The sequence below is a fragment of the Anarrhichthys ocellatus genome, unplaced genomic scaffold (genome assembly GCF_004355925.1).
Source record: "Anarrhichthys ocellatus isolate YVR2014 unplaced genomic scaffold, GSC_Weel_1.0 scaffold90, whole genome shotgun sequence".
Classification (NCBI taxonomy): domain Eukaryota; kingdom Metazoa; phylum Chordata; class Actinopteri; order Perciformes; family Anarhichadidae; genus Anarrhichthys; species Anarrhichthys ocellatus.
Window position 1 is genome coordinate 1,103,190 of NW_022280120.1, and position 21,385 is coordinate 1,124,574.

Consider the following 21,385-nt stretch of genomic DNA (forward strand, 5'->3'; position numbering starts at 1 on the left):
AGAGAGAGAGAGAGAGAGAGAGAGAGAGAGAGAGAGAGAACACACAGTTGACAAAGGATGACAAAAAATAAATGAATGGCTGTCAAGGAGGATTTCTGCTTGATTAGTGAGATTGAGACGGAGAGAGACGGCGATTTAGTTCTTTGGGTAGACAGTGTTCACACGGTTTATCATTTCATTATCCTCATCATGGTTGTCACCACCATCTTTATCATCTTTCAATCTACTGCATAACAAGTAGTGGTGTACGGAGCATTGTAACGGATTCCCCCTCACCGTTAGGCAGTCATGTGAATTAATTACACAGTTTAACCATCACAGTGTGAAATAAAGTTTTACTGCCGATCGTTGTCGGTTGATAGTCAGTAAAAATATGCAATCAGAACATAATTCATGCTGTTCACCGATCCCTGATGACGCTACACTGTGAACAACAGATCTGTGTTGAAATTGTTGAAAAGGAGGAAGGTTGCAATTACATTAAGATGCGTTCAGGCTCTGCTCAGTAAAAATGAGTATTAGGCAAAGGTAAATTATAACGTTATCATGATGTGTTCAAATGAAATCTTGTTAAATGTAGTTTTTGGGGAGAAGCTGGAGCTGAAGGAGACATTTTCACACCAATGAAAACAATATTATAGAGATGAATTATGATTTGTGTAACTTCCTAACACTAGCTCTAAACAGCTTTTAATACTCTAATCTTTAAAACTAATAATGACAAGATGTTTTCACCAATACGAATACAGTCTTTTATTTACTAATCTATTGTATTGGATATTTTATGCTGTAATAACAGGTATACATGACTATAACAAAATAAGAGGACAACATTTACAATTTCTGATGGTTTACTCAGACTTCAGAGCGGTTGAAATGATTTCGGGAAAAGAACAGTCTGGAGCCTTGTAGACCAGCTGCTTTAAAAAAAAGAAGAAAAAAATATCTGTATATGCCAATATGAGTAATCAATGATCAGTAATTAGTATCAGTGACAAAAAAAAAGCGAGATCAGGGCATCTTTACAAGTTATATTTTCTCCCTTTTTATATTTTGTCCGATCTGTGACTCAAATCTATGATACAATCTGAATCATGTTTTTATGATCTATTGCACTCCTAATAAGAAGTGGGTCTTTTAATCTTTTGTTAGCTGTATCTTGGGAACATACCAGCGTTATTGAATATGTGTGAAATGTCATTTCATTTAATTACACTGGATAATACACCTTACATGGACTGCCAATTTGAAACCTTGAGTTTGACATTTTGGCCGTCGCCATCTTGATTTCTTTTTCAGCCAGCGGTGACCATATTTGGATGAGAGGGTGGAGCAAGGGAAGAGCGAGGACCGGCAGGGCCAGATACAAAAGCTACTGGAAGTCACAAGCTGGTGCCGGCTCGCTAGCTTTGTTAGCAAGGTGCATCCATAGTTTACGTTAACTGTGATATTATCTGGGATGCTAATTTTGGCCTGTGAAAAACAGCCTTGATTGGAATGTTATTGAGTTACTGGAAAAGAAATTACAGCCGAGTGTTTCTTTTGTCTAACAAGCCAGGTTTGGTGAGCACAGACACAGACACCTGCTAATCAGTGCTAACATATGAATAGAGCAGGGGTCAAGCCCTGACTAATGATCTGGCTGTGCAGGCGTTAAACTGTAGTTCTGTGGTCCCAAAGATCCTTCACTGTAGTGAGCTTGCTCCAATATTATCGGAGCAGTATTTTACATGTTGTGGCTGTTTGTAGTCACAAGCTGTGCTGTGACTGAAATAAAGTCCTCCAAGTCAAACAGTATCTTGCCAGTTCCCTCCAGAACGACACGACCAAGTGTTTCCTGATCTGACATCTCCATCAGCAGTACGACATCATCTGTCGTTGCACATCACTGTTTAGACATCACTCTGTGTTATGATGGGACGATGATATGGTTGAAGTTTGGTTTACGGACACATGGTGGTTAAAGCTACTAAATTCAAGGGAGCTTTGCTTTCTTGGTTTCAATAATATCCACATGCTCAAGGTTATGGAATGATCGTGTTCATGTCATGTGGTCAACGTTGACTGCTGGTAGGAAATAGGAAACAGTGTGAAGTTTTGTTGAACCATCCATCCACCCCCACTTCCTCCCTGTGTGAACGTCTCTATAATACTAGTCGGCTGCTCCTGTCAATGTCAAATGAAGCTGAACAGACCGATCATATTGTCTGCATCATCCCAGCCATATGATTTACATATTATTCTCTTCATTCACTGTAGAGTTGCAGAAAAAGGCATTTGTAAAGCCCTGCCATTGTGTCTTAATTCAACTTTAATGCAATACTCAAAACCAAGTTTCCAGAATCTGCAGCAGAGGTTAGAGTGACCCAACTATGACAACGAGATGCAGAAATACCAGAATCATCCTTTTATACATCATTTATTTTCAATGATCTTTTATTGCACGGCAAAAGACTAACGGAACAAAATGAGGAACAGTGAATTGAGGCCAGTTAACAAAATAAGAGTGGTTGTGTGTTTTGTTGGTGTGTGTGTGACAGAAGATAAATAAAGAATACAAAATAAAATAATATATTTAGAGGAAGAAAACAAAATACATGTATTATTATTAATAACTAGTATTATAATAATAACAAGAAAAAAAGATAAATAAATAATGAATTGATAATTCAGAGACATAAGATTGTATGATGCAGTTTTGGAAAGGTCTCGGTTGAACTGAACATTGAATGCTACGTACATAGACATCCAACTACAAAAACAGCTCCTAATATGACTGTTCAAAGTGTGTGTGTGTGTGTCATCAGTGGTCCATGCATGCATGTGTTGTTGTTCAGATGTTTTACACTGAGTGTGTACATGTGTAAGGGCTGTCGGGTTGTGTATTCCACAGCAGCTGCTTCCCTGTAGCACAGATTAAGGAGCCTCAGATCTCGGTGTCAAAGCACGCGCACCAAAAGAAAAGGAAATTCTCTTTGAACATTAGTTGCACACTTGCAACCCGACAAAAGCCGTTTGAGCTGGCGCTGCGTTGTGCTCGACACAACAAAAAGCCAAGTCAAAACAAATGTGGTGTGAAGCAGGCACACTGACTTTAAGTGGCCCTCAGGTAAAGGAGCGTTGTGTGTTGTTGGGTATTGTGTAACAGTCTGATTTGCAGAGGGAAAAACATAAGTGGTGAGAGTGATTGTAAAATCAACTTGTAGTTTAGTGAGGGAAGAAGGAAGCAGAGGGTGTCTGGGTCGTCTGGCTAACATAACCGACAACTGCAGTGTGCACACAAGAGAGTTGGCAGCTCCGATGTTGTGAGCATGCTAGTGGACACATGCAGCCACTTTACCCAGTAAGTCTCCAGCACATGTATTAGTTTAGCTGCGAGGTTGTCAGCTGTGGGTCTGTCTGGGAGACTGTCAGGGTTTACGCCAGTGTACTGCAAGTCTGTAACGTGAGCGAGTGTCCGGTAGATAGAGAGAGAGAGAGAGCGTGTGTGTGTGATGGTGAGTATGAAGTTTATGAAGTTAACAGTATACGTTAGAGCTGTGAACGTAGCAGTGCAGTGTGTGAACAGTTCATTTGTGGGTGAATAAATGCTTCAACTCCTCAAGACCCAGGCCACATTTGTGCCCTGTTAAAAATGTTAAATTGTACTTTTGGCCATGCATCTTAAGTCGAGTCAATATTATTTGTATAGCCCAGTATAACAGATTCCAGCCTTTACATCATACACATGTATCTTCTATATACATCCAGCTTATATCCTCTACTATATACTCTGGATTCACACAAGAAAAGGTTCTCCCCTAAAATCTGCTTTAATTGTTTTTAATTACATTATGAAATGGAGATTGATTTGAAGTATCTGCATCCCCATGCAACAGCAGGCTTGGGCAATACGAGGAGTCTATTGTTCGGCCATGATAACTGTCCTCACTTGTCTACGATAACAGAACTCTTAATCAATAATGCAACGCCTCTTATGAGTTTTGCTCAATATTCAGTCTCTCTTTCTCTCCTCTTCTTTTCTCCATCCTTCACCACATTGTTGTGGTGCATAGAGAACAAATATCAACATGCTAGCATGCGTCTGATGCTGTGCGTAGTCACCCATGTACAGTCGCCCGAACTGATGTCTGCTCTCGTTGCAAATGCGCCTATTTGGCAATTCTTTGGTTTTAAACCAAACGGAAAAGAGGAGCCAGAAAACATTTCTATCTGCTTTGTCTTCCTGAACGCATCTGATTTAGTTAACTGTGTGAGTGTCTGGGGCAGGAAGAGATCCTCAGTTACAGGAAAAGCCACTGATTAACACCTGCCACCTCAAACATCCTGAGCAGATGACATGGCACTTCTAGACAAGAAACAACATATATTCTAGGGCAAACCAATTGAGATGTGTTTGATGTACCGTCTCATCAGATTTCACAGAAGTGTGGTGTTTTTGTTTGTCCTGCATTCATTTCACATGCAGCTCCACAACAACCTCTCACGCGTACAACTTTGTGATAGAAGCCTAAATATCTAATGTCTGTCTGTAGATCTGGTTCACGGACTCCAGCTCTCTCATCTCGCTCAACAATCAGTCATTATGATAAAACTCCTACGAAGATATAAACCTCAAACGTTCTGATTTTGCAAAATGTTGCTTCATGTGCGGGGGGCAGGTAAATGTCAACTGTGATAAACTGAATATTTATCACGATCGTTTCTTAGAGTTTTATGGGATTAAAAACAGTGACAGGCAGGAACCATGGCTTTCATCAGGATTAAAGATATTTTATAATCTGCTGATTTGTCATTCATGAACTTAATTCCAGAAGCCATTCAATGAAAGATTTTGACAGTTATCTGATTTATCTGCTGCCTCTTAACTCAGATTTATGATTAACATAATTATTACATGTCATTTGAAAGGTGTTATTACCTAAAGGGTACCATCTGTAGACGACGATGTGGGGGATTTTGTATAACTATGTAGTAACTATGTCATGTAATATTTAATATTCAGCTATGAAATGGTATTGAAGTAGTTATTGAAGAATCCGAAAAAAGTCAGCTGCATATTCTGGATGGACTGCAGTAAGGTAGGGACAGTTAGGTAATCAGACGCACACACAGTCAGTTAGGCCACGCGTCCTTTATTGACCCATCCCCAGAGATTAGCCTTTCTTCCTGTGCTGGGCAGAGGTGGGGGACCATGATGGAGGGTAATGATCGTGTCAGAGGGGTCCTGAACTTCAAACCCTTCCTCCCCACGGGGGGGGGGCAGAAGCCGCACTCGCTGTGGCCCCGATGCCCCCTCAGCTCTTTGATGTCCCCATGGTTAGAACCCTCCGTCCTGACCCAGGCGTCCGGCCACAACAGGACGGGGTCGATACGTACTGATAATGTCACGCAGCACTCATCAGGTAGATCCACGCCTGTAGGTACCCGACTCGGTTCAGAGCCGGAGTCAATAAATGTTCACACACAAGCGTTGGTATTCTACGAAGTGGTGAGTAAGAACAGGTTGCTAAACGGCTGCTGCAGCTTCCATGTTGACTGAAAATGACCATGGCGAGAGATGACATTACCCTTTACTGATTGGTTAGGTCAAAATAACAACCCCTCCCAAACAGGAAGCGGCTCACATGATGGCTAAACACTAGATGTGAAGCTAAAAGGCGATTTCTGCCTGATTTTAGTGCTAGCTCTCTGAGAGTTTGCATTCCAATCAGCTTGAACGGCGGCCTTTCATTGGACGTCTATATTCTCTCTCTTTATTTCAATAGAGGTCACAAACAAACGTTCCCCCGAGAGTGCACTTCATATATCAGACTTATTACAAGCTCAGCACTGTGGCGGGTTCTTATTAAATAAAGTCCAGAATTGTAATAAAACAGTTAAACTGCGTTGTGGTTTGATAACTGATGGAGGACGGGACTCAAAGGCAGCATTGCTGTTGCACATTAGCTCCTTTCCAAGTGGGCCGTGCGGCGCCTTTCTCTGGGGAGCGCATCCCATTGGACTGTTCCTGCTCCGAGTGTTGGATGACTTGTGTTTACAGTCTCTGCTGGCTGAGTGCAGTTGGCTTCGGATGTGCCTTCATCTCGGCGGAAATGCCCGTGAGATGAGATTTTTGATTCCAGCTATCAGCTGCTCGCATCCTTTAGGCCGGCAGCACTGACCAGGCAAAGCCCAGCGTGATGGGTTTCTCCTCACATTGATGATCCATCACACAAATCTTTGCTTTTACACAAAAAAATAAACTCCAAACCACCATTCATTGGCTGCTGCTTTGAAGTTTAGCACAGAAATATAGAATATTTTCAGAAAGCTCCTCCATGACCCAGTTTCTGCATAAAGATATATGCTGTTAGATTTCTTTTGAGGTCTTACAACACAATTACATTTATCTCCTTCACTGGGTACCTGTGTTCTTCTCCAGGTCTCTCCAAATGAACTGACCTTTCTGACTTTTTATGTGCAAGTAAACTGCATGTAATTCAACTCAGGAAAAAGCAGAGCAGAATTCTGCCCTTTGGAGTACAAAAGGCATCGCTAGGGCAGTCCAGCTTGCCTCGTTCAATTTGCATATATAAAAGTAGAATTATCCACCCCAAGTAACCAAACATACCTCTTTATCAGAGTGCCACCTGCACCGCAGTCCTTGTCAACTCCCACTGCTGTCCCGCGGACGACGTTGACAGTTCTGCATGTCCGCCACATATCACGTCTCCATTTCGTGTCCTTTTCTTTACATCTGCCAGAGAAGAGCTTCACAGGAGAATGTAACGTGTACGGAGGAAATGTCACCCTCGGTTGTGTCCACTCAGTGCCAGAGCAGCCATGGCTGTACCAACTTGCTTAGTCCTGGGCCAGAAATGTGAGAGAGTTCCCTGCGTCATGTATTTAAATGTATTTCTTGTGCTGGAACACTGCTAAGCCACAAAATACAAATGTAAACACAATTTGAGTCCCCACTAACATCTGAGGCTTTTGTCATCAGTGGGAAGAGATGCAATGGCATTGATCCGGCAGGGCTGGGAAATACATCGATATTATATTAATATTGTTATATGAGACTAGATTGTCTCAGATTCTGGATATTGTAATATTGTACTATGACATACGTGTTGTCTTTTCCTGGTTTTAAAGGCATTACAGTAAAGTGATACAATGTTCTGAACTATCTATTATTATATTCACATAACTGGTGATTATTTATCATAACATTTGGTGGAAAGCACCAATGGTCAACCCTGCAATATCATCAGCATATCGAGGCCTTTGGTCAAAAATAATGACCCGGAAGGTCGCGCACATTTTCATCCCATTATTTAACTCTGTCAGTCCAAGCAGCCCCCCAAACCAATCAGCACAGAGTTTGAAAGACAGATCACGTAAAACAGATTTTTTTTAAAAGTGACCATTTTCACTAGCCTCCATGCGGCTTTCTACTTTTCACTAACCCTGTTTTCTGGCGAGTTTGTGGCATTGAACGTGACACAGCAGGAAAAAATACTCCTACTCGTCTACTGGCAACGGGAAAGGAGTCCATCGACTGATTCCACCGTTCCAGAAGCAGCTCCGCTTCACCCGTACGCTGTTAGCAACATATGCTGAGGTTAGCTCAACCAATCCGTCACACTATGGCGAGCGCAAATGAGTTGGAAAACCTCTCGGCCCTGATGAGTTTGCGCGCCTGAATATTACTCCGTGATATTGAGAGGTGGTTCATGCCACGCAGCAACGTATACTCACACAACGGTTCTTATGATATTGCTCCTCATGTCAATCCCTACGCTACATGCATACAGTCTCTTCAAAATCATCTTCCGTCTTCACAGGAAACTACTTGGTCAGGTTTAGGCAACAAAATGAAAGGAAAAGATTGGTTCAAATAACTACGTCATTGTGTTACTTAAATAAGATATTTATGTGACAAAGAAATCAACGCTGACTTCTGCTTTCACATCTGTCTCCTGGGTGAAAGCCCAACTTTTCGTGGGGTATTGACTTTGTGGGATATTTATGAATTCCAGTGCATAACTCTTTGTAGGTGAAGCTTTGAACAGTGTGTCTGACTATCCAGAGAGGGTGAAGTCACGCCTGATGAGCCCCTCACACTATATGTGCCGACATGTAACGTTCACTGACATCATGCATCACTCACACTGTAAATGTTTTAGGAGGGCTGGCCTCCATCAGGTAAAAAACACCCATAGGGCATATATTTATATATTTGTGGTCATTATGGATGCTTGTTCGTGCCATACACATCACAACACCATGCACACACGCACGCACGCACACACACACACTTACACAGTCACTCAGCCTGAAGCCTAAATGCTTCACTTTCGCTCTTCCTACCAAATGGAATAAGTTAGCCAACCGTCCCTAAACTCTCAGCCTCTTTCCCTCTGTTTCGGTATTTATTAATTTAGCTTGACCCTGTTTTCCTCTCCTCCCTCCGTTGCTTTTTATTTCTTCTTCGAAGAGGAAAGCAGAGCGAGAGAATGTGGATATGTACGGGTCCCAGTGGCAGCTGGGTCGTTGTGGTCGACTGTCCTGCCGTCCCGCTGAAGCAGAAACGCGATGCGCTCTCTCCGCAGACTGCCATTACCATGGGGAGGGGAGAGGGGAGGAGGCAAGAGGACAAGAGTGGAGAGTAAGGGACAAATGGGGAGAGGAGGGGAACCGAAGAGGATAGGAGGACTGGAGTGCGGAGGACAGGAGAGAGGAGGAGTAGAGGGAAGAGGAAAAGGGAAGGGAGAGGAAGAGAGCAGGGGAAGTGAAGTGGAGAGGAGTAGTAGAGTGTGGAGGACAGGAGAGGGAAGAAGGTAAGAGGAAAGGACGAGAGAGGAAGAGAGGAATGGGTAGAGGAGTGGAAGTGAAGAGGAGAAGAGAAGTGGAGAGGGAGAGGAGGAGTTGTCCTTCGTGTGACAAATGCTTCCGTCATAAACACAACCGAAACTAAGCTTAAAATTGTGATATTTCATTAAAAAAATGTATTCTACATGTCTCATTTAAAATTTTTCCCCAAATAAATCTTTTACTCTAAATTCTGCACTCTTCAGCACAACTAGGAAGCCGTGATTGATTCACCTGAGACCAACAGTCACCTGACAAAGCTGCAGGCTGTTAACACCGAGCAGAGAGGAGAGGAGAGATTGTATACGTGTGAATAGCTTAATATATATCGCACATGGGGACGATATATTTTGGTAGTTTGGTATACATTGGTAACACTTGTGGGCACTTGGAAACAAGTGGGATATATACAGTTGTGTGAAAAAGTGTTTACCCACTTCCTGATTTCTTATTTTTTTGCATGTTTGTCACACTTAAATATTTCAGATCATCAAACAAATTTAAATATTAGACAAAGATACACAAGTAAACACAAAATGCAGTTTTTAAATGAAGGTTTTTATTATTAAGGGGAAAAAAAATCCAAACCTACATCGCCCTGTGTGAAAAAGTGTTTCCCCCCCCCCCCCCCCTGTTAAAACATAAATTAACTGTGATTTATCACATCTTTGGAAAGCTGAGTTCAATTTCTCTAGCCACACCCAGGCCTGATTACTGCCACACCTGTTCTCAATCAAGAAATCACTTAAATAGGACCTGCCTGACAAAGTGAGGTAGACCAAAAGATCCTCAAAAGCTAGACATCATGCTGCGATCCAAAGAAATTCAGGAACAAATGAGAAACAAAGTAATTGAGATCTATCAGTCTGGAAAAGGTTACAAAGCCATTTCTAAAGCTTTGGGACTCCAGCGAACCACAGTGAGAGCCATTATCCACAAATGGCAAAAACATGGAACAGTGGTGAACCTTCCCAGGAGTGGCCGGCCGACCAAAATTACCCCAAGAGCGCAGCGACGACTCATCCAAGAGGTCACAAAAGACCCCAAAACAACATCCAAAGAACTGCAGGCCTCACTTGCCTCAATTAAGGTCAGTGTTCATGACTCCACCATAAGAAAGAGACTGGGCAAAAATGGCCTGCATGGCAGAGTTCCAAGACGAAAACCACTGCTGAGCAAAAAGAACATAAAGGCTCGTCTCAGTTTTGCCAGAAAACATCTTGATGATCCCCAAGACTTTTGGGAAAATACTCTGTGGACTGACGAGACAAAAGTTGAACTTTTTGGAAGGTGTATGTCCCATTACATCTGGCGTAAAAGTAACACGGCATTTCAGAAAAGGAACATCATACCAACAGTAAAATATGGTGGTGGTAGTGTGATGGTCTGGGGCTGTTTTGCTGCTTCAGGACCTGGAAGACTTGCTGTGGTAAATGGAACCATGAATTCTGCTGTCTACCAACAAATCCTGAAGGAGAATGTCCGGCCACCTGTTCGTGACCTCAAGCTGAAGCGCACTTGGGTTCTGCAGCAGGACAATGATCCAAAACACACCAGCAAGTCCACCTCTGAATGGCTTAAGAAAAACAAAATGAAGACTTTGGAGTGGCCTAGTCAAAGTTCCGACCTGAATCCGATTGAGATGCTGTGGCATGACCTTAAAAAGGCGGTTCATGCTCGAAAACCCTCCAATGTGGCTGAATTACAACAATTCTGCAAAGATGAGTGGGCCAAAATTCCTCTACAGCGCTGTAAAAGACTCATTGCCAGTTATCGCAAACGCTTGATTGCAGTTGTTGCTGCTAAGGGTGGCCCAACCAGTTATTAGGTTTAGGGGGCAATCACTTTTTCAGACAGGGCCATGTAGGTTTGGATTTTTTTTTCCCCTTAATAATAAAAACCTTCATTTAAAAACTGCATTTTGTGTTTACTTGTGTTATCTTTGTCTAATATTTAAATTTGTTTGATGATCTGAAACATTTAAGTGTGACAAACATGCAAAAAAATAAGAGATCAGGAAGGGGACAAACACTTTTTCACACAACTGTAGGTTCCATTGTTTGTAAAAGAAATTATCAAAGAAATTCAACTTGTGTTTCTTTTGTTTTGTGATTTATGGCATTATAATTGTTATTCTTTACTGAAGACATGTGTGAGTTCTCTCTACTTCTAGCCATGACTCTGTTGTTTAGAGGTGAAGAACATTTACGTATATTGCAGCGGAAATCAAAGCTACAGAGAGAAAAGTGTGACAGGAGCGAAAAACTCCCGAAACTGCTCGTGGTTCAGAGAGTCAAAGGACAATTTAGTAGCTGTGCTGCACCTGTGATCATCTGCCTTCAGGATGTGTGATTTTGAGATGATTTGCCTTAAAATGTAAACAGTGCATTGCTCTGAAACATATCTTTTGTTTGTCTTCTCAGTGGTGGTGTTGTATGTGCAAGGCCTGGGGACCAAGGAGTGGAGAGAGGTGAGTGGAATGTCTTTTAAATCTTTCACTTCAGATCAACTGCAGTTGGTTACTGACAAAAAGAGACAATGGTCCTGATGAGACGAAGACTTAAATAGCCTTTATTTCAAAAAATATCTGAGCAAAATATTAGAGATTCGCTGATTACAATTTTGTTGTCCGATTCTTTTAAAAGGTTTCAGATTTTCTTTCTAAGAACTGTAAATGACAGCAAGGCTCCACATTCTTTTCACCAGCGCCCTAAGAAAAGATGTCGGTGTATACCGCCAACAATTCTAAATGTTATCCTTTTTCTTTGTTGTTCGTACATCTATAGTGGTTATTTGCATGAAAACACACAATTTCTTGTGCTTGGCTTTGGTGGTGAAAAAAGCCACACTGTCCCTTTAGAATGCTTCTAGAGCTTGACTGGCTTTGTATTGGAGAGCAGAAACACTTTTAGTCACTGATGAAATGAAACATGTTGTTAGAATGGCAAAAAAAATCTAAGAAAACAAAGGTTAAAAAAATGAACAGCAATCCGCCAAAAAGCATTCTGTCATTCTCAGGATATTGGAGATGAAATAAAATGGCCCATGCTTTCCTCCAGTGAGGTCACAACTAAAAGATTCTAAGCAGGCGTGAAGCGAAATGTCCTGTGACGGTCATACTGATCAAAGAGTTTCATAGCAAACAGAATGTAATAAAAACTAAGCCCCTCTGTGAAGCCTCAGCAGCCAAATATAGGAATTCATAAATTGGAAAAAGCATCGAGTCGCTTTGGGAGGTCGGCCACTGTCGAACACCGAGGCTGTGTAAACATATAGACAAGCTCTTTCTCTTCCTCCTCTCTGCCTCGGTGTCGCTCACTCTCTGTCTTGCAGTAATTTGTGCTTTGTGCTGTCAGAGAAAATCAGTGTCACCTCAGCGGGGATCCAAATACATACACAGATCTCAGTGAGCCTCAATCAGTCTCACAGGGAGAGGAGGCTTTCAGCAGAGCTACATACAGTCACTCACACACACACACACACACACACACACACACACACACACACACACACACACACACACACACTCTAAAGCGGTGGTCCATGTATGGATCACTTTGCAGGTGTATGTCTCTGTGATCACAGCTATCTGACCGGCAGCCTGCACCAAACAAACGGGAACGTTGCGTTGTTTTAAGCATGTGAAAGTGTGACATGGAGCAGCAGAGGAGGAAGAGACGGATAGAGGATGCTTGTATACGTTTGAAGTTATCTGCATCGCATTGTGTGCATTGGTGGGCTGGGTCATGGCTACAACCTCAGCCCGACAATCTACAAGAAGTTCCCAAATCATTTAAATACAATCGCAGCTAAACAATTAGCTGAGTAATTATCTTTGATTTATTATCCTGTTCTTCTGATCAATCTCTGTATGGCATCACTAACGATACCTGCAGTGGACGAGGATGGACGGCTGCTCAAACTGAGCGTTTGTGCAGATTGATGTTCAGCTTGTTGGCTAAACGTTGTGATAAACTGCTGCTGCTTCCTCCCTTACTTGTGAGGGTTTTACTGCATTTGCTACGAGCGTTCTCAGCATCTCCTGGAGTAAAATGTAGCCACACTGGATCTATTTCTTCTCTCTGCCATGATGTGAGTCTCACGCTGTACTGAGCCGGAGACAGAGAGAGGAGGTTTGAGACGAGGACATCTAACTCCAGAACTTCTAAAGTACCGATAGCAGAACCGCTAACTCTGGACCTTACCGATACTCTGGGTATTTACTACTGTCTTATCGGTTCCCGTTTAGAACCGGATCCCTAGTCCCACGCGTCCCGGAAGACCTGGAAAACAGTTAACCAACCTTTCCAGTCACTAAAAATACTTGGAAATTGAGAGAAAAAGTATAATATCCCAGAAAATGTTTTCAACATTCTTCTATTTTCATTTAGCTGAGAGTGAACTAACTGCCCCTGAATGCAACAGACGTGAAACACGTGCGTCTTGTTTACGTGGTTTATGCCCCTAAGGAGGGCTTTCTCGCTATGTTGCACACTTTGGAACCGAGATACAACTTTCCATCTCGAGGTTTTTACGGACACAGCGGTACTCTCACACTACAACAAAACCACAGTTAAAGTCATAGAATCAGTGAGGAAAGCGGGTTGGATGGTAGTAACATGCTATGCGTTGACATCCATTGCTACAGAATCTTTTTTATTTGTCACTAATATAGAGATTCCCACCCCTAACCAGCAGCAACAAAACAATTCTATGGCAGACATCTTAACATAAAAAATTCAACATCAGGGAAACATTTTCTATCAAATTTGACTGTTTTTAGCACCAAGCATCACTGATGTAAACAGAGTCCGCCTCCTCTCGTCCTGGGCTCTGTCCTGAGATGCCACGATGGAGATGGTCTTGTAAAGAAGAGGGCACAACAGTCACTGACCTCCCGTTGCTGGGTTAGCACATCAGCCAGGAGCAGGCTGGGTAGTGGAGTAGCCTTCGGTCTTAGCTGGGTTAGCGCAGCTTCCATCTCGGCTCTCCTTCCTCTCCTCCTGGGGCAGTCAGCTCCACTTCAGTGGTGTTTGGTCCGGCAGGTCTAACTGGGTGGTCGGCCTCGGGCGGTAATGGTCTCCACAAATGAAGCCAATCGCCACGCTTCCTTCTCCGATGTTGATAGGTGTACTCTGTCGTATCCCATAAGTTCTCCAGTTAAAAAGACGAAAAAGACCACAAATTAAGACAAAAGTTCAGGATGTGCTGCCGTTGACATCCCAAACCGGCCGGTTACCATGATTGGTTCAGTTGCTGAAGTTGACGTGCTTGCTAGCTTGTTTTACCTACATCTGTAGATCTGTTTACATAATTCTATGATCATTCATGATCATTTCGAAGCATGTAAGGAATTATTTCAGAGAGAAGTTATAGCGATGGACTGCACATCTTTTAAATCACACTTTCATAGTCATCACAGGAAAAGAATGACCTCCAGAGTGAGAACCCTGTTGTTTTTTGTTTTGGTGTTACTGTTATTCTTTATGTCACTTATGACAACCAAAGGTTAATATTTCTTTAAAGATTAACAAGTGATGACTTAGAAAGCAATTTCCTTTCTCTGCCCACAACAATATTAAAGACAACTCTATTAGAAATTACCAACTAAAGGACATATTGGCAGAGGAATCAGTAAGAACTCTTTATTTTTCTTTCATTCTATGTAAGTTTTGTTGTTCTTTTAATCAAATTTTCAGGTATTAGTCCTTTTAGCTCTCTTTTAGACTGGTTCTCGGGGTTAACATTTTTCAGCTTGACTGATTGACTGAAAGAAGTTTCTGTTGTGCCCATATAGGCAATATACCTTTTTCTAAACTTCAGAGCGAGTTGCTGGGAAAGATTTAAAGTTGCTTGGAGCGATAGAGCAGTAATCCTTTCACAGATTTAGAAACTGCGCAGGATAAACTGTCAAGCCTCCATCTAAGCAGAGACATCACAGTTGGAAAATATCATAAAACGCCTCTTGCCTCTGTGAGAAGATAAAAGTTTATCTGGGAGCATCCTAAACTTTTTTTTTTCCTCGCCACCTCTGCATCTCAGCAGCGGGCCAGATCTTTTCTCCTCTGCAGGGGAATGTCCGGGGCCTTTAGCTGTCGATTACATCGGCAGCAGCACCACGTGGTTCTGCTGTGAATGTATTTCCCACTGCCTTTTTATTTGCAGAGTAGTCTTTGGGCCTGAGTTTGACCGTTTGGAGTGTGGCCATAGTTGGAGATCTTCCATATGGTTCCAGGTCCCACACAGCTGCCCACTTACTCCTCTTACCGTCTCCTTGGACGCTAGCGTAGCTGCCTGTCAACGAGCGAAAGGAAACAACCATCTCCCCCGTGCCACACATATTGTCACCAGCTTGTAGTGCGTGGGCCGGTTGTATACATTGGCAGATTTAGCTCGAGGCACTTTTTGATGCAATTAGCAGAAATCTAATTCTCACACTAACGCGGAGAAGATTTTTTGTCTTTACAATTCTGCCAAAAAACAAAAACTCTTGTGGGTGACAGAGAAGGAACTGCACATAAAACGTCCTAAACAAAAGGAGAAGCTAATTAAAAGATACTTCTTGTCAGATTGTGTGATTGTGTGTGTGTGTGTGTGTGTGTGTGTGTGTGTGTGTGTGTGTGTGTGAAAGAGACAGGGAGACGGCACATATTCCGTTTTATGAAATCTCCTACTGTACCTCTCATCTCTGTCAGTGTTGGGCTTGTTATCCAAAACACTGAATATAACACTCCTTTCTCTTTGCTCATTTCCGAAATAATTCGGCTTATTAGCTCGCGGGAGCAATTCTTCCTTAGAATTACTTTCGTTTCACCTCCGAAAAATAGGCCATGTCAAACTTTTCACCCTCTAAAAAGCAGGATCAGTCAGTATCTTGTCCTGTGAATGACCAACAAGGTGTGCTGTGTTGATGTTTACGGGACATCTCTTCATGTCATTAGATAATAAACTCAGAGAATCTCTAACTTTGTGGCATTTATATGTCTTTATCCCGTAGAGGTGTTTTTTTTTTAGTGCATATCCACTGATTATAAGGAAACAAAATCAAGGGATGGAAGTACAATGTCAAATTGGTTGTAAATGTATAATTATGGAAATAGTACATGTTTTGGGGGAAAACTGGCCAGAGGCATATCCAAACTTATCAGCTGCTTTGGGCCACCAGGTATAGTAAGAGCACCAACGGAAATGAGAAAACTAACACTGCCAGCCTAACCTGTTCCCCCAGGAGGCACACGAAGCCACGCTAACCTACTTTTCTCAACTTTTGTTTTGTGGGGGAATAACAATAAGGATCCTATCCCCCATTTCAACTGACATTTTCTGTCCACATTGTGGGTGTTACATGCGTTTCTGGGACAATCTCCCTGTCCCCCCTATCCGTCTGTGTCTACTATCTCCTCCATTTTGGAGACGCTTCATTACAGATACAACAGACTGAAATGGAGAGAAATGCTGCCTTCGATGCCAGGCGTCACACTACCGTGCTGCTGGGAGACGTGCGCACACACACATACAGAATTAAATGGACTGCCGTGCGCCGGAACCCCCCTAAACCCCCAAGCTTCGCTTTGCTCATCAGCCACAGCGAGAAAGGTTCCTCTGAAATCAGTAGACGCTCCTCTACTTCTTTGTTGCGTCATGCGTTTGATTGAACGTGATGGAACTCTGCAGCGTGCAAGGACAATAGTCCACCGGCACTCATTATTTTTGTTCATTACTTTGCAGCAACGTGGTGTTCGTTGCTCATCGTGTGATCCAGGTACTTACATTCAATTTAATTCAGAATATTTTATTCGGCCCTCAAGGGGCAATTCAAGGCAGGCGAGCGTGCAGACAAAAGTTTTAAAAGACATAAACAAGGAATAGTACTAGGGGTGAGAAAAAAAATCGACACAGCAAAGTATGTGATATTTTGCGTATGGAGCTAGCTGCAGCTATAATCTATGTTGGTTAATTGTGAAGCAAACCCAGCTCAGATTTACTTGTTATTAATAGGTCCTTGTCACAGCAGCCATTTTGACATGTCATTGCAGGGTAAACACAAGTGTTATTAATAACATTAATTATGGCCCTGTTCCATTTAGGTGAGCCAGGGCATTGTAACAGAGTTACATGAAAAGAGCAGCAGATACATAAACATCACGTCCATGTGGAGCGATGAGGAGACTTTATCCTTCCTCAAATGAATATGAAATAAACGGTGGTACAATAACAGTGTTTTTTTTAAACTACAGACTACTATATAACTATAACACTATTTACTACAGCTGCCTTCTGCTTGAATTTTCATAGCTGGGGAAGAAGGTTTCTTTGCTTCGTGTTTGTGAACTCTGTGGTAGCACATTAGGTAGATATTTAAGTGGTTGTCAGGGCGAAGTTCGGAGAGGACCCAACTGTCCAAAACCAGGCAGGCAGGATGAATTGAATTCAGGGTGAGGTTTAATAACAAAAGCTGCTTCCAAAAAGCTCGACATTCAATCTCCAAGGCAGAAAACACCCCAAAGCAGGAAGTAAAACAAAACGAGGCAAGATGAGAGGACTTTCCAACCAATACAGGAAACAAACTGGGATCATGACAATGGTGCAGTTGTCTTACCTTTACCAGTGAGATGGCATGTGTGATGCGTCTTAATATTTTTAGACATGGTCATGTTACTCTTACACCCAAATGAACACAATCATCATGCACAGTTTCAATATCACATCACGAAACAAGTTTTTCAGCACAACAGCCACACATGTACACACACCTATACGCACACATACACACACACATACACATACACACACGTACATGTATGTATGCGCTGTATAAACTGTACTTCACAGGTATATGTATTATATTTATTCTTCTTTGCTCCAGTTGAAATTGGTTATACAATTTGTTCTTTGATGAAACAGAAATGCCTTTATTGCTTTCAAATGCCTTTATTGCTTTATTGCCTTTATTGCTTTCAATATCATGAGTGCGAGACCTTTCATTTTTTGCTTATGGATTTCAGTTATTGTCTCTCATGATTTCCCCGCTCTCTGATTTTTCTCTCTGTCTCAAAGAAACAAAAACAGTGAGAGCTTTTCGGAACCACTTTTTGAAAGAAGTACTCCTTGCAGGAACTTTTTTTTGTGCTATTATTTACTGGCAGCAGGCATCCAAGAGGCTAAATAATCCATTGGGAACACGACGAGCCTCTCTGTGAGGGCTCCTCCACTGTGAAGTCAGGGAGAACGGTTAACAGGTGAATGTGAAACAAAGGGCTCTGTGGGATTGCAGGTGTGACTGCTGGGATGTTTTGGCAGCTGTCAACGGAGCAGCAGTGGCAGGAAGTCTTTAAGTTTCTGTCCACGACAGCAAACCGGCGCTCCACCTCGACCCAAAACTGCTACACTGTACAGGGGAGGAGGCTTTCTCTCTGTGTCTGCACTGTACAGTGCAGAACAATCCTGCACTTGCAATCCTTATGACTGAACAATCCTTTGTCCAGTTGACATTAGATGTTTTTATCAACATGATGAGAATAAAGGACCTGGCAAGTTTTAAAATGCAAGTTTTGGGAGAAGTTGTTTTGGGAAAGTTTGGGAAAGGTCATGGTTTGGTTTAATGCACAAAAGGTCTAAAGTTAGTTCACTCATTTACGTTGATAACATTTAATTGAAGCCATAATCTTATCTTAACCTTAACTAAAGTGCTTTCGTTGCCAAAACCCAATAATCAGAGATGGGCAAAAATACATCAAAATCTATTTTGATACAAAATACAAAATACCCCTCAAATAAATGTATCAAAATAAAATACAAAATACTGGTGCCAGAAAATGTAACAAAATACAATACATGTATTTTGTATTTAAAATATAGGAAATACTTTTTCTGGATTTTCCGTTTTCTCACAATTTGGTATAGCAGAGCATTCAGAAATGGGCTATATAATGTACACAAAGCTCTGGTGAAGCCCACAAAAAGGAAGAACAGTCACAGACATGTTGTCCACCTGGCCAACTGTAGAATGTATGAAATAATACAACTAAGAATACTTTCATAATATGCCTTTTAAATAAAATAAATTGGATATTTAATGTTTTTTTTTTTTGTTTTTTTTTAACAAATGAACATCTACTGTCATAGCCTGGCTAACTGTGAACTATATTATCTGCCAGTAATTGATATGGCATTATGACATTCACATTGAGAAGATACAGCATAACTTGTAATACAGTGCAAGATTAAATGGTCAGAGGTCTCTTGATAAGGTTATCATGAACATACAATCTCCCAATCTCCCTCTTCCTATATAGCTAGCTACTAACTGATAAGTTAACTTGCTGAACACTGGCTATGCACTAGCCTAGACAGCATGCTAGCGTCATTAGCATGTTAGCATCGATCGCTAGCTTGATATTATAACCATCACCATGTATATACAATAGGCTATGTAGCCAGACCCAGACATCAAGCTAGTTGACATCTGTCACACTCAGATAAAATATTTACCTTGACAGACAATCCATTGAACTGGAAGATCTGAAGACTGAACTGTTTTTTGATTCGTGCACAGTATTTTGAGTATTTTAAATACAAAATTACTCCACTCTAAAGTATTTTGTTACAAATTACGTTCGATTTTTATCGGCCCTATCAAATACAAATTACAAAATACTCAAAAGTAATTGAAATACGTATTTCAAATACAAGTAATAGAAATACTGCCCATCTCTGCCAATAACCACACACAGAACTCAGCTATGTAACAAGAGAAAGGGTTGATAAAGACACAAAACACTGGCAGTGGAAAGGAAAGGTAAGGTCTGTCTCAGGCTACATCCAAACTAATATGTTTTTGTTTAAAACAAAAACAATCTCCATCCACACGGATGGCATCGAAAAGCATTGTTCGCAAAATGTCTGTACCAGCAAGCCTGAAAACCAATATCACGTGACTATTCACGTACACTGGGGCCATCTTTGTCATTGCTACCCATTCTCTTGCCTCCACTCTGGTGTAAACAGGAAGTAGATTGGTTGCTAGTTACAGAAATTACAACAGAGTATTATAGTCTTTAATAATGAAAGGTAGTGCTTGATACTAAGATCTTCCTCTATAAACTCAAGCAGACTTAGTTACAAGGCTGCAGGTTTTGCTCTATCTCTCTAACACACACATCAAATGTACTTTAAAAGGAACACATACAAATCAAAGTTTATATATTATGGGTCCATAAATGTGGTCAACACATGTCTCTCACTCGTTTCCTTAGTTTCGTTGTTCTCACTCGTAGCTCTGCTGGTGGCTGAAGTCTCTGTCGTACTGGATAACATTATGCTTTTGTTCCTTTACATTTTATCTTGGGACTTCACAATCGTTGTGCAGAACAAAATTAGCATTAATAAAAGGAAAGTCGTCCGTTTAGTGTCCGTCGCCCACCTCAAAGGAGCAAACTGTGACTTCAGATGCTCCGTAGGGCTGATACACGTAGCTCGACACGTAGCTCGCTAATCGCTCCAATAACAGCTGCTTGCTCCGCATGTCGGCAGTAGTAGAGTTATAAAATGCAGAATTTAACTGGACAACAGCTGCTGATATAGACAACAAGCTCTACAACGGCTGTAATCAGTTCACCTTGTTGAGTTAACCTGGTAGTCGATCGATAATCAAGGCTGCTTGTTGTCTTCTGGAAAAGGCTCACGTGATAGTGATAGGGGCGTTTCCAATCTAATTAGGTTCCGCCTGTCCACACTACAAGGTAAAACCCTAGTGTGGACGCTTTGTGTAAGCGTAGCAAAAGATATGCGTTTTAAAATCGAAACGTAGTAGTGTGGACATGGCCTCAGTTGCTCTAGCACAGGGGTGTCAAACTCATTTTTACTCCGGGCCACATCAGCATCATAGTTTCCCTCAAAGGGCCAGTTGTAACTCAAAGACTGTATAAATGTAACGACTACCTAACATATTGTTAACTAACTCTGCATTTGATTATTGTTTATTCAAGTGTAAAAATATGGTACATGCAGTTATATAAATGTAAAATTATATTTAAGCACATTTCTGTTATTATAAATAAATAATAATTTAAATTTAGGGTTAAAAAACTCATTACTCTATCAAAGATCAAACTTTTAAAGAAAATAACAGACAAATATCAAACACAAGTTATTACATTAACTTTGTTCAAAGCTATTTTTGTCACCTCTCTGCATCACTAATGTCCCCGCGGTCATCCCGTGCATGGCAACTACATCCAAGAGCTCCTCACTGAGAGTCAGGTCTTATAAACACTGATAGATGCGCTGTGTCCGTGTTGTCTGTGCTTTCATCAACAGCTAATGAAGAAGACGAGTACCTGCTTGTCTCTTAGCTAGCTGTGTTGTTAGATTGCCTGCTAGTTCCTGAACTTGGTCTGCGATGGTGTTTCTTCACAAACTGACATTTGTAAAAGTCTGTATCTGGTCGGAGCTCACCTGCTCACATACCTTTAGCATGCACTGGGCTGTAGCTTTTGTAAATATATTCTGCTGTGATTGCAGGCTGCCTTTT

General features: G+C 41.6%; 1 protein-coding gene across 1 annotated transcript in view; it reads left to right on the top strand.

Moving 5' to 3' along the window:
• LOC116398787 (copine-9) overlaps window positions 1-21,385 on the top strand; it is a 144,659-nt gene that overhangs the window by 1,098 nt on the left and 122,176 nt on the right. The window contains exon 2 of the mRNA XM_031875413.1: window positions 11,277-11,323. Coding sequence (XP_031731273.1) covers window positions 11,277-11,323 — 47 coding nt within the window. The remainder of the gene's footprint in view (window positions 1-11,276; window positions 11,324-21,385) is intronic.